This window comes from Lepisosteus platostomus, chromosome 13 (assembly GCF_059453375.1).
Source record: "Lepisosteus platostomus isolate fLepPlt1 chromosome 13, fLepPlt1.hap1, whole genome shotgun sequence".
NCBI classification, from domain to species: Eukaryota; Metazoa; Chordata; class Actinopteri; order Semionotiformes; family Lepisosteidae; genus Lepisosteus; species Lepisosteus platostomus.
This window is the reverse complement of record NC_142623.1, coordinates 27,063,985-27,078,516: the sequence shown is the minus strand read 5'-3', so window position 1 is coordinate 27,078,516 and position 14,532 is coordinate 27,063,985. Positions and strand designations below refer to the sequence as shown.

At 36.1% G+C, this 14,532-nt stretch overlaps 2 protein-coding genes across 11 annotated transcripts in view; one reads left to right on the top strand and one right to left on the bottom strand.

Annotated features, from left to right (window-relative positions):
- tcf7 (transcription factor 7) overlaps positions 1 to 1,228 on the top strand; it is a 52,635-nt gene extending 51,407 nt beyond the window's left edge. For 4 of the 10 annotated variants that reach the window (XM_088603903.1, XM_088603902.1, XM_088603900.1 and 1 more), the window contains one exon: positions 893 to 1,228. In XM_088603903.1, coding sequence (XP_088460029.1) covers positions 893 to 1,199 — 307 coding nt within the window. In that variant the 3' untranslated portion in view covers positions 1,200 to 1,228. Of the gene's footprint in view, positions 1 to 869 lie in introns of all 10 variants that reach the window. The other 6 variants (XM_088603910.1, XM_088603904.1, XM_088603906.1 and 3 more) reach the window with 3 other exon arrangements.
- A 2,854-nt stretch (positions 1,229 to 4,082) lies between these two features.
- On the bottom strand, positions 4,083 to 11,062 carry skp1 (S-phase kinase-associated protein 1). Its single transcript, XM_088603911.1, has 6 exons — positions 10,907 to 11,062; positions 10,063 to 10,159; positions 9,281 to 9,354; positions 8,578 to 8,721; positions 6,836 to 6,976; positions 4,083 to 5,021 (listed from the first exon to the last, which is right to left on the bottom strand). The coding sequence occupies exons 2-6, from the start codon at positions 10,157 to 10,159 to the stop codon at positions 4,986 to 4,988; spliced, it is 492 nt and encodes a 163-aa protein (XP_088460037.1). The 5' UTR covers positions 10,907 to 11,062; the 3' UTR covers positions 4,083 to 4,985.
- Positions 11,063 to 14,532: the final 3,470 nt, after the last annotated feature.

Below are 14,532 nucleotides of genomic sequence, written 5' to 3'. Positions count from 1 at the left end.
TTCTCATTTCCCCTTGAACACACTGTGGCTAACACGTTTTTCTTTAGATGTGTCTTTATTCTGCTACTTGATAGCAATCTTAATAGGTGTGCTTTATGGATGTTCTTAACAGATAATAAATGTGAAGAAAGCCACGTGCATCACTGTGGTTAGCTTTATCCTGGTTCCTCCAAATGGCTGCACAAACAAAGCATGCTTTGCACTTTGATGACATTTTGTATGCAAATCTCCATTCACTTTTCAATTAATGCGGTCAGGCCTATACATACCACTGCAAACGTTTGATGGTTAAATGTGACCTTTTGAATTGATCTCAAATTGCTTATCCTCATAACTGTTTCTCTCATCATGCAACTTCCCAGATGAAGTTGGACTTTACCCTGATACATGTACAGATGGTATTTTTACATAGTTATGACTCACTTCTAAATTCTTGATATTACAAAGCAAACCATCACTTTTTGTTGGAACAATGCCAGTAGATTACTTTTTTCTATCAGGAAATGGTAATTTCTATAAATTCGCTTCCAAACCCTCTATAGGGTTCATGATGGTGTTAAATGATATCTGATTAGAATGGGCAATCCCTTAAATGACCTATTTCTTAGTGAACCAGCTACTAGCTGTGTCAATTTAATTAAATTCAGGAAAAAATATAACTTTAAAAAACTGTTCAATTGCATGCAAGTGCTTAAGTGTAAAATTGCAGATGTGGAGAATCTAGAACTTTTATTTCTTCGTTTTGAACTGTTAATTGTAAGATCTACCATGTGTACAGACCTAGTTTTTTAAGCCACCTCTTGTTGGTGCATGGTGCATGTGATTTCACTCCATATTGGTGACACTTTGAATCCACGCTTTATTCACAGATAACTCTCTTGACTGTTCCTAGGAGGAAAAAGAAGTGCATTCGCTACCTTCAAGGAGAAAGACGGTGCGCCAGCCCCGATTCTTCCGATGGAAGTGCTATAGACTCTCCCCCTTCCCCACCCGATGTCCCCCCAGCTCCACATCAAACCACGGAAAAGCTTGCCGGCTCTCCAGTGTCACTGAGAAGAGAACAGACCCCCTCCTCCCTTTCTGGAAGTGCCAAACCCACTGAACTATCGGTGAAAACCTTAACAGAGTCGCAAGATCGCACACATCCATCACACCAGCCTTCATCAGCTGCCTACAGCATCTCAAACACTGCAACGTAAACCAGCGTCTAAGAAAAAAACAGAAATAATTTCAGGAGAAAAACAGAAACTTGGAAGAATTTTGGAAATACCGTTCACTGGCATCATCTACTGATGGGGGGGATGGGGGATTATATAAACCACTACCAGTCTTTCAAGGTTCTCCTACTCTAGTCTCCTGTTTTTCTGATTTCCCTTGATGACAAGGAAAAATTACCCATTCGTGGACCTGAAGATAAATGTCACTGTCTCGTTAAAATGAGAAACTACGAAGATAGACTAAACCCCTATACGCCTGACAAGTTGCACTCATTATATATTCTGTTTTGGAGCCAGCACTGTCTAAAGTTAAGATTTCACTACAAAAATATTTTATGAAGTTTCAGATGGGCTCTTTTATTAAGTTTTAAAATGTAAGTGCTCTTATTAGAGCTTAATTTGTTATATTATGGATGACTGAAGCACAAGATTTTATAGGCTGTTCAGTAAATCTGTGCAATTCACTTTTAATACAGCAGTCTGAGTAAAAAATAGGATCAGAAAAGAATATTGTTAACTTTTAATTTGTATATTGGATTTCAAGGTTTTTTAAGCAGTCATTACAGTTATGTGTTTAATAAATGGCTTTTGAAACTATTACCATGATCTCCCAACACTAAGAAATGTGTTAAAATTAAAAATCTTAGTGTAAGCAAGTAATTAATTAATCAAAACTATATACCAGTTGTGTTTTGGTGCCAAGTTTTATCATGTGTGACATTAGGAAAGTTGTCTAGATTTTGAGTTCTCCATAAAGGATGGGTATTGGGTATATGGCACTATAATATCAAACTTAAGAACCAGATTTCAGGCAAGGAACTGACAGATAAGAATACAGTTTCTTAAGTAAACATATATGTGCTTATAAAGACTCTTTTCAAACAATGTGTCATGAAAACTGCATCATGGAGGAATGTGATTATGTACACGCACAAATGTACATTTAATTTCCATGCTCTAGTCAACAAAAGCACACCAGAGGGCGCTAACTTTAATAGTGTCTGCCACAAGATAAGTACAAGCAATTGTAACCACATATCATCAGTTTGAACTGAAATAGTGCCCTCTGGTGGGTACTGTTCTTGTTCCCAGAAGTCACATTTGTACAAAATTCAGTTTTTACCTCGGCTGTTTGAATAGATTAAATACATTTTTAAGTACCCTTAAAAATGTACCCCATATGTTTAAAGTAACAGAGCTGAAGTAACTCTGCAAATGAAAATGCAATGTTATTTTGAAGTCCTAGCCCCAAATTCAACATTTTGTTTTGCATTTTATCTCTGGCTTTCCCTTCAAAATAGTTATACATATTGAATATCCACCAGAAGCTGTCAATGCACAGGGACTAGCAAGAGGGCTTAACTGCATTATATTTGTGTTGGCACTTTTAATAGTATGCAGATTGTTAGCCTCTTGACTTAAAATGAGCATATTAGTGTAATAAAGTTGACGTATGCTTCCAACAAAGGATGCACAAATTTTTAAATAAGGTCATTTATTACATCAGGCTGGTCTATATATTTATGCTGGTGTTAAGGATTTCCATTAATGAGTGACATGAGATTCAAGGCTTCAATGTCTCAGTAAAACTGAAAAGGCGTGCTCAAAAGTCAGTGGAATAAACCAAATGGGTACTGTATCTCAGATGAATATCAACATATAGAAGCTTTAAGAATGGGACACCTTATATGCGAGAATCAAACTTTTCTATGTTGTTTTGTAAAAAAAACAAAATTATAAAAATGCTTTGCTATGTTTTCATTATTTTTTTTTATCATTTTCTGAAGCAATTCACTTCTACATTTTTTAAAGCAGTGGCAGGGCAATGGAGCAGGTGTTAAAGAAGTCTGGGTTTTATCTTATGACGAACTAAAACTCAAGCTGCTTTTACACCACAACTGAGCCTGAGATGATAACTCACTCTCAGATCAGCATACTAATCATCTGCAATTCATGCATGTTACTGCCTTACTGTGCCAAAAATAGCTTTATTTTGCGCTTTTAGCATCAATCTTTTTTTCTGTGGAAAGTCACAGTGCCAAGTGATATTCAGCCAGATATCAGTATTGCAAATACCGTAAATACAGATGGTGCTGTGATAACAGATGTTTCACTGCAGGCTGAAATCTGAAAAAAATTGTGCACTTTGGTTTTTCCAAAGTGGGGGAAAAAAAAAAAACCAAAAATACTTAACACAATCCACGTAGTGCTGGCAGTGTCTGAAGTGTGTTTTCATGTATACATTAAATGATTTTGTCTTCTATTGCGATAAAACTTTTGTTAGATGTAATTATAATAAATTTTGGACTCCTTGATTTTTTTCTAAGACTTGTTTCATCACTGAACTTTACATTCATGAATGTAGAACTCAGAAATATCATGCCTAAAAACCAATATTGTTATGCATGTAGCAAATGATACTATGTGTTCTACATAAAAAAATAAATTTGATTTGTTTACCTTTAAGTGAAGATATTGATTTCCCCCAGTATCCCACTAGGGGAACCCTACATACAAAAAAGACCCCATCTGCCGGATTGCTAACTTCCTTTGAAGAATATCACTAAATATCACTTTGTTTTTTTATACAAAATAATAAACAAAACTCAAATTTCAGAAACACTATTTCAAACCTGTTCAGAACATAAGTACAAGCTTTACATGGTCATAAAAATCTTGGCAATATACATGGGCATATACCAGTGACTAAACTCAAACTAACATTTGTATTGTTTACAGAGGTCTTCATGCCTGTAACATTAATAAGCAAATACTAAACTCTGTAGTACCACAACCATCTGCCATTACCGATGTTTACCGAGCACCGATTTTTTCCATGACATTCATCAGAGGGCTGTTCAAAAGTCAAAGTTTAAAGCTGCTCTTTATTCAAAATACTTAATTGCACAGCAATGAATCTCATCACTTAAATAAATGCTTCTCTACATTACAGAGGGGATAAAAACAATAAGGAAATGAAAATGTGGAGCTTTGAGATGAAAATGGCAAGCTTTCCACATTAAAGAATTCCATAATAAAACAGTTTTCTTTGTTACTGTTTATTTCAATCATATTAAGGGTGAGCTTCCCAGATGTCATTTTGTTTAGTTATAAGCGGTTTTCATCTTAGTAACAACAATAAATAGAAAGGAAATACTGAACTGTGTAATCGAAGACATTATTTTTACTACATACTAATGCTTTCAGTCCACAGCAAAAGCAAACCAGACAATATCTTCTACACAGCTGTTCTGAAATTTTATTGTTGACTTTCACTGCCTGTAATTTTTTCCATTAAGAAACAAGATATCCACAACTTCCTAAGTTTATTATGTTGCATTTCTCTTGTACAGGACAGGATACAAATGAATTTGAAATTGGCCATATTTACAAAATTCAGCTTTTATCAATAATATTCATCAAAAGGTTGTTTATTTACCACAACAGAAAAACAAATTCAGTAAAAAAAGACAAACCTAAAGCTTTTAAAAACAGCAGGGGGAAAAGGTGCTTCTAATGTTCAGCGATTCAAAATTATCATAATTTTAGATATCCAAGACTGAAAAGTGAATACAACCTTCAATAAGTCTGTAAAAACAAACTGGAAAAAAATTTGCACCAGACAAGCAATGGGAATTATCATGCTTTGAATGCACATGGATTTGCTGCTCTATTTCTCTACGGTAATATTAACAAGTATGAACAGCGCAGTGCAACCAGTATTTGGAACGATCATTACAGTGTGTTGTAGTGTCAGCTTGTAAGAGCTCATTTTTCTTCACACCACTGGTTCTCCTTGCGTACCTAAACAAAACAAAAGTCAAATATTTTAAAAAAAAGTTGAAATACTCATTTAGCATCTCAAAAACCCTGACCAAACTACACAGATTCTGCAGTTTATTTCAGCCTTCATCTAACCTGAATTTGCCAAGTTCAGGTATTCGGGCAGCTACATGTTTTTGGAAACCACAATGCAATACTGTATATCCTACAGTGGTAGAAATAACTAACTTGTCTCGCAGCTTACTTAACATGACTTCTGGATAATGCAACCTGTATTAATCACTGCTTTTAAATGCAGTTTCAACTTCACATTCCACATTCTTACATGCAACATGGTTTTGGGCTACTCTCGAGCACAAACCTTCCTAGGTAAAATGTATTTAAGGTATATACGTTTACTATGGTTGGGTAAAATGATAGTATAGTGAATTAGACAAAACATTCTGAGGAAATATGCTGAAGTTGTGACACGCATTTAATTATCTTTCAAGTTAAACAATGTTTTGAATTGCATTAAATCTCACCAGACGCAAGTATAATCTGTGACATTTCACCAATGTCTTTTAAAATTTACCTGAACAAAACCTTGATTCATATCTCGAGGGTTTGACCCCACTGCTCCATTAGCTGTAGCAGTACAGTGTACTGGTGTAACAAAAGCCTTTATATTGCGTAAAAGGGCAAAGTAAGTTTCTGACAATTGTTTAACTCAATTATTTGATTGCTGGCATCTGTTAACTACATAATTTGCTTTGTGCAAATCAATTAGTTCTGTGTTGTGTGCCAATTTGTAACTGGTGTAGGAGTGGCTATTAAGCAGTGGGAGGAAGGTGTGCTTTGGAGCAGACCTGTGTGCAAGGTCGACTGGTTAGAAAGAAGTTCAAAGAGATAGCTGCATCAGCATGTGCAGGCTGCAAAGGAACAAGTAAAGGTTTATTCCATGCTGACGAGAGACAATATATAAAACGTTTCTCTCGTTTCTTTTCAGCATGGAATAAAACTTGCTCCTTTTTAATTTCTTTATCTTCTTGCTTTGCCTGTTTAAGGTTTAATGTAACTGTTTTCTGTGTTTGAGGACCAAGTCAAGACTTGATTTTTCTTTCTGGATGTCCACAGGGGGCCTGATTTGAGAATGTTTTTGGTAATGATTTAAAAACCAATGATGGACTGGCACAAGAGCAATGTTCAAGTGGAAGCTATAATACTTAAAAATATGAAAGCAAATACACTTTCCACCATTTACAATTTGGTCCTCATGTAATGTCAGTCTTTTGTTTGGAAAGGTTTTGCTCCGATTTAAGACTGCCTACTATGTATACTCCTCTTTTCATAACATCACCCCAGTGTACTACCAGTATTAGTACCTGTCCCAGATTAGGCAGAACAATAAAGGGAACTGTGTCTTATGATGAAATGTAGATTAATATGACCTTATGAATATTGTTATATATTGCCCACCTCTAAGAAAAGATCTCCCTAGCCATCCTGTTCATTATACACATACAATAATAAATACAAATAAACTTTGATTATAAATAAATTGTGGAGTTTATATGTTCTGTGTTAACATGGGTTTCTTCCTACGGTCTAAAAAAAAAAAAACAAGTAGCCCTGGTGAGAATGTGTGTGTATCTGTCATTGTGTGTCTGTGTGTCTGCCGTGTGATGGACTGGTGTCCTATCCAAAGTGTACCCTGCCTTGTCCCTGTGGCTTGCCAGGTTAAGGGTCCAGCTCTCCTGCGACCCTGAACTGGATGAAGCGGTTAAGAAAATGGATGGATGTAATGCATAGGATATCAACGTTAACCACGTCTACACACAAACTGAAGTAATTACCTGTGCTTCCTCTTCCTCAGTGAAGTCATTTTTGATATTGAAGGTCTTTCGAATTTCTTCTGGAGTTTTTCCTTTAATCATGTTAGCAACTGTCTTGCATGTAACATCTAACAGTCCCTTGATGTCCAAATAGTTTGCAGCCTTGAAAAGATGTATACATGTAAAAACATTATATTCAGATCAAAACTCTGGAAGGCACATACTTTCAGGCAAATCGATATTGCAGGAATGAGAAACAGTTCATAATCAGTCTAATGACTGACAAAATGGCAGTCATTACTGACAAAACAGGACATTAGAAAGGCTATTAAATGTATTGCTGTGGGAGCCACAACTAATAGAAGGTTTTTTTACTACCATAACTGTTAAAAACAGTAAAGGAGACAGTTAAGTGTGTAATGGTTAGCAAGTGAGTAACTGCACTTTATAACACAAATTATTAAATACACCCTTTTTACATTTCTACTAGAAAGATTAAAGATTTGCATGCCTGAAAGAACCATCTGAAAAAAGGCCCTGCTTAATCTAACATTATTTTAACCAATCAGCTGGACATCCAGTAGCACTTGAAGATTCAAAGATCTTGTTATATATTTTGCTTTAACTTGGATATTTCACACGCTCTTAAAACTGGGGTTGTTCTTACCGACTGGAAAAAAAAAAAACATGTTAAATCTATCCATTACAAAGATACTGAACAAGGCAAGTAGACAAATCAGTAAAACTTCTGAGATTATGGGAAAAACTAAATTTAAAGATCTTTATAGCAATAATCATCAGGGATTTAGAAATTATAGATGATCTTAATAAACTGCTAGTTTTCAATGCAAGACCAACAGTTGAAGAGGATACAAAGCCTATGATATAGCACATTTCTAAAGAACTTTTGTTTGTGACTAGCAATGTCACATGATGTAGACTGAAGCAAGTTCAAAACAATCAACATCTTTACGCCATGATTTTTCCAGCTCCATTCACTCTGGTCCACTGCAAACTGAAATCTGCAGCCTTCCAAACACATTCTTCATGTACACCATCTTGTATATGATGCTGACTCAGTTTTAGTCTCTTCTTCATAAACACATTAAAATTGTAATTTATTTCAAACTACAGTCATACCAAGTTAAAATGATTAAGTATTGGAAAAACATCATTAAACAAGGTTTTGCTTCTGTTTCAGGAACTAATGAGAGTTATGAGAGAAGGTTGTGAGGAATTTGTTGATGCTTTAAAATAGAAACTGCAACTCCTGATTGTGTATAAGATGACACTGACTTCTGTAAAGCAACGTACTGGAAAAAGATGCAAAGCATTTAAAGCTAGTTCACAAAGGTCAAATGTGCTCAGATTACAAATTAAGTATGTATTACATAACAAAACAGGAGTGGGACAGCTATACTGATTGCAAAACAGCCACATCAGAGCCAAGAATTTCACAACAGCCTTACAAGTAAAACTACTTTTACAGAACACAAGTCACTCATACAAACAAGCAGAAGAAACTAATTTGTGCTTTACAGTTGAATCACTAGGTTGGATTATATTTTTCAGTGGACACCTATTTGCACTGCTTTTATAAATTACAACAAAAGCAAGGAGCCTAGTGATCTAATTTTATTGAGTTTCTAACCAATTATTACCAACTCTTAAGCACACACTTAGACAATTAAGTACTTGAAATAACCTACAAAGACATTAATGTTCACACTTTTCAAACCCAATGAAGAATTAATAATACACACCAGGATAAGCTCAAAAAGTGTTCCCTGGTCAACTTTCAGGAACTCCTGATCCCACACAGGGATATCATCTGTTCTCTTCTCTTTGTTTTCATCATCTTCAGGAGGAGGGGGGTCATCTTTGTGATGAGTGCACCACTGAATCACCTAAACAATTAAAAGGAGAAAAACAAGTTTTCAGGAATCGGAAAGGAATTTTCAGATAAATTCATATATATTATTAATTTCAATTGTAATTATCTGAAGGGAGCATGGTTACATTTCATACAGTACATACCAGATCATAGCAAAGAAACAGAATTCCCTGGAATTACGGGCTAATCTAACATCAAGCCGAAATGTTATAGCTACACTCACTACTTCATTATGAGAAACTATCCTGTGGTGGTGCGGTGGCTCTGTGGTTAAGGATCTGTGCCTGTGGCTGGAAGGTTGCCGGTTTGTATCCTGTGGCCGGCAGAGGAATCCTACTCCGTTGGGCCCCTGAGCAAGGCCCTTAACCCCAACTGCTCCAGGGGTACTGTATAAATGGCTGACCCTGCGCTCTGACCCCCAAACATTTTTCCCTGTCTATATGTCTCATGGAGAGCAAGCTGGGGTATGCGAAAAGACAAATTCCTAATGCAAGAAATTGTATATAAGACCATTTTATTAGCCATATGTACAGACATACTGTATTTAAAATGAGAAAATAAAAAACACTTACCTTTTTCAGAATAGCTGCATTAACATTGGGAAGAGGAACAGGATCATCATCACCTTCATCGTCCATGCCTAAGTCTGTGCCAAAATTAGCAAACACAGTATATCAATGTCAGCAAATGAGATCTACCTTCCAGCAGGTTTTCTAAAATTCTGAGGACCCATAAATGATCCAGAGGTCTGTTTACACAACCAGACTAAGCAACCATTGCAAATATTCATTTCACAGTTCCCCTTCTGGGAAAAAAAAGTAAAACTAACTTCTGTCCTTGAAGAAATAAACCTGTTAACTTCCAAGCTTTTCTTTTATGCAATCCTCTTCATAACCCACTAAAAATAAACTTGTTTCTAGCTGTACACTACAATTCTCAACAGTAAAAAATCTTATTTCTTTTGCAGATTATAAAAAGTGAACAGAGCATATTACAACTAGGACACTCTCCTTAAAAATATAGCTTATATGTATCCTCTCAGACCCTTATCTAAAAAACTTTAAACTAAGGGCCATTATGCTTCCCTGAAATTCAGTTATTCAAAATAACTATAACAAAATAATGTAAAATTCTTGATAACTGACAACAGTCCCTTCTTTTCTAGCAAACAGCAACATGCCATGTTTGAGAGGAAAAGAAAAATATTTCCTTAACAGTAACAAATTCAGTACTGCAAAGTACTGCTTTGAGAAGTTCTTTCCTCTCACGAATCTCCTTTGGTTTTGTAAATTCATGTTTTAACAGCTTAAAACAATGAAAACGTCATACACAAGAGTTTATGTGAACTTCTTACCTTCTAACATAGTCTTAATGGTTACAGACTGCTTCGCAATTTCAACATCAACTTCAAATATCTCTCCATCAGAACTCTGCAGTTTAATAGTAGGCATCTGAAAAGTAAATATGGTGGAGATTTTGTGACATCTAGCTAAAACTAAATGTTGTATTTAGCCCCCATGCACCTCAATACTGGACAGAAACGGCTTATGTTTTAAGTAAATAGAACATCTGAACATATTTAGTAATCGAGAATTTTGAGTACTACCATTATTTCAGTATTAAGTTATTTGTCAACGGATCTGAATATGTGTACGTAAAAAAAATCATTCTTGTCATGATGATGCATGATTTTCAGCGTAATGAAGCCACAAAACAGACTAAGCGGACACGATATTACTGAGCTCACGAATATACAGAAGAGACCAATTTGAAGGTCTTTTAAATATGCCTTTACAGGTTTCACTATACAAATAATGTAAAGACTCCCCTTTGCTCTTTGTACAACCAATTTAGCTTTCTACCTTAGCATTTTGAAGAATGCCATTAATATCGTTACCACCACTTATACCCAAGGTTTCGCTAATTTAGAAACACACCACTATGGCTAAAAATCCATAATAAAACTTTTTACATAACACATCTGAATTTAAAAAGCCAATTATTTAAACGTCAACACGGAACGTTTCTCGAAAAAGAAAGCGCCTCACGAGAAAGGCCTCTCTTAGCAACAGTAATTCATTACAGTAAGCAGTTGTTGTTTAAAGCCAGACAGATAAATTGAGAGGTTGCTTAAAATAAAAAAAACAACAAAACACGTATCCCGTATAGTATACATTTCAATTCAACTACCGACTTACGGTGAATATGGTATTATTTCACAAAAACAAGACGACACGATAGCAAGGCCCAAATACAGCAACTACTACTATAATCCGTTGCTTTTGTATGCGAAAGACGACGAAGTTAGCTGTCTTCTGATATTGCCGGTTTAATTTATGTCACGGCGGTCTAGGTTTTTTTTTAATTTGATTGACGTTACATTAGTTTTAAACATTACCAGTTTAACTATTTATAAAATAATCTTACTTCTTTACTTTTAGATTTTCTGATTTAAAATATCTTCTTATTTATGGTTCAGGCAATCACCCAGACTGCAATCGGCGTTATTCTAGAATATGCAGTAAATGGAGGAGTGATGTGTCTTTTCAAAACGAAACCTCTTGGTCATGCGTTTTCTGATCCTTTCAATTTTGAGTTTGTAAAATATCGGCTGTATTGTTAAATAATCCAATCATTCTTTCCACTGGTCGAAAAAAATACTGCTATAAAAATGTATCTGTTTGAGTTGAATCACTTTTTAACCTGAGTCCTTTGATTTATTCCATCAAACATTGTATTATTTGGATGATTCATATAGTTAAATAATTATCTACCCCGTAAGTCACTGATGAGAGCTAAAAAATAAATAATATTATTACTGATAACTAGATTTAGATGCATTATAATAATGTTATGTGTATAATGATGTAATAACTAATTTGATGTTATAGGTTGCCTCTGATTTTTTTCATATCTAGGAAATTTGTGTTGATTAGGTTCACCTGTAGATCTTCCTGCCACTTGCCTTATCACTACAGAGTGAAATTAATTTGACATTTCTAATTTTATTATTCTATTGTGTGTATGGGGATTAAAAGTGGACAATAACAATGCCCCATTATTGTTGAAGAATGTCATACCAGTACTAGTGCACGTTTAGATTACTTTTATTTCCAAAAAAGAGACAATTCCGGTTTAAGCCAAGATGTTTATTTTGTATTTGGGTGTCACAGTGGTGCAGTGGTTAGCATTGCTGCCTTGCTGCTCTTAGGTCCTGAGCTCAGACCCCTGAGCCCAGACCGGGGACGCTATCTGCGTGGGGTTTGCATGATTTCCCTGTGTTTGCATGGGTTTTCTCCAGGTGCTCAGTGTCTTCCCACAGTCCAAAAACGCACTGGTAAGTTAATTGGCTTTTGGGAAAACATGCCCTGATGTGAATGTGAGTGTGTGTATATGTCTGTTTGCCTGCAAGGGTCTGGCATCCTGTCCAGAGTGTACCCTTGTTGCTTGCGGGTATAGGCTCTGGCTCTTCCACAACCCTGAATTAGAAGAAGCAGTTAGAAATTGGATGGATTTATTTTTTAACTATCTTAACTAGATAATTATGTTTGCTGGTTTGGCCAATCCTGGTGCAGGACTGTTGGTGAGTCTTCAGGATTTTATTCCATCTCTGATCTTATTCTAAATCAGCTCATTATTGACTTAATAGGACCACATCAACAATATTCCAGCTCTTCAGGTGCTGCTACTTCCAAGAGACATAGTAAACCTCTAGACACACCTGCCCTACTAGAGATTTATTACTTGTCCCTGTGATAAAGATTTATGTGGCCACTTATCTCAATCATTTCAGTAAGAGTGCTCTTTTATAATCTCAGTGATTTTCTTTGAATGATCTGTAAGACAAAATAAGAATTTTGTACCCAATTTGACAATCAAAAATCAGAAAACGATTCAATGATACTTTCACCAATATCCCCTCTAGAATAAATATATTTCTTTAAATATTTTGTATTTTCAGAAGTGCTAATGAATTGACGATGTAAGCCATCAGCCAAAATTCCTAACAGCAAAATGAATGATGCTTTCAGCATCTAAACAGTCAATGTGGTAGTGAAAACATTAACATGGTGGTAAAATGTCTAAGTCTTAATAAGAAAATCAGGTTTCTACTATTTAATGTGATATGGACATAAAAACACTTCTTTCACACTCTATTCATGTTTATAATCTTTATAATCTTTGGGGTTAATCTTTAAATGAACCATAATTAAGTGTGGATCCACATATCTAGTAATACTGTTCTGGGTTTTAAAAATTTCGTAATTCAACTTGTAAGACACTTGGAACATGAGACAGATGTAGGCCGGTTGGCCACCAGATGGCAGGAGTAATCTTCAAAATGTGGAAGGATCACACCACCATATTTTTATTCCACTTATATTATCCTTTTAGATTTCTAAACCCCAAGTAGAATTATTAAAGGAAAACATAGATTTGAAATCCTTAAGTGAAACAGCAAGAAATCCCAAAGTGAAACAGCAAACAATTACCTACAGAAAGAATACAGAATATCGACAAGTTTGTGAATCTTGAACACTTTTAGACACACACCAGATCAATGATTACAGATCAGGTACCCATGACAAGTGTTCAGTCTTAAATGTGACACAGTGTAAAAAAAACATTGCGAGTTATCAGGTATGACTCCCCTGCACATTAATGCAAACATGGCTTGCAGTGTTGACTTATACAGCAGATATTCTCTCGCTCTTCCTGTGCAAACTCAGCAAGTAGCGGAGGGCTGTCTCCTGTCAATGACATTGTTTTTCCCCACAGATGTCAAAAGATGCTCAGAACAGGAGAAAAAAGATGACAATGGCAAGATCTCACCTGTTCGTTAAGGGGAACCATAGGAATTTGAGCGATGTGCTGTCATTCTGTGAAAAAAGCCAACAATTCAAGACCGTCCTGTAGCAGCGAATAACAGAAGTGCAAGTGATCACATTACTCCTATCCTGGAGTCCTTGCACTGGTTTCCAGTCAGGTTTAGTTTCAACTTCAAAATCCCCATGCTCACCTGTAAGGCTCTCCATGGCTTAGCATCTCAGTACCTGTCTGAGCTACCATCGTCCTACCCCCACCTTGCAACCTCCACTCTTCTAATTCTGGTCTCCTGTCAGTCCCCCAAGCCCATCTACACACTATGAGCAAAAGGGCCTTCTCCTGTTGTTCCCCAAAATTTTGGAACTCTATCCCTTAGGATATCAGAGTCACCTTCCCTAAAATCTTTCAGATCTAGACTCAAAACCTTTCTCTTACTTATACCGTATTCAGTACTCCCATCTACCGTCTCCTCATTGTGTATTTGTTCTTCTTGTTGTTCTGTAAAGCGCCTTGAGAACCACCTTTAAAGGCGTTATATAACATAATGTTTTTTATTATTATTGCAAAGGAAAGAATTGATCAAACTAGCTCTGAGAAGTAAGGTGTCCCTTAGTCTGCACTAGAAGTGTCCTTGTGTTGAAAGAGGTTCCTACTCTAGTCCTCAAATATTCACCACCCCACTGGTTGGCTTGAAAAACTCAACGATAAACATAGCACTCACCCTGACATTTCCACACACCCACTACCACCAGGTCTGTGAAGAGCAAAATGGCTCCACTAGTCTCTTCGGCACCACCAAAGTTGTGCTCTGGATCACAGAGGACGGCGATTTCACCTCTTGGCTGTCAACATTACCCCACGAAGTATGCAGATCATGCTAATGCAGTCGATGGGCTGCAGTCATTGCACCGATGCACTGGTTCCTCGAGCCATTTTGCATGCTGTAGCCACTATAGTCTGAAAACCCTGCAGATGGATCATATGGAAATGACTTTCC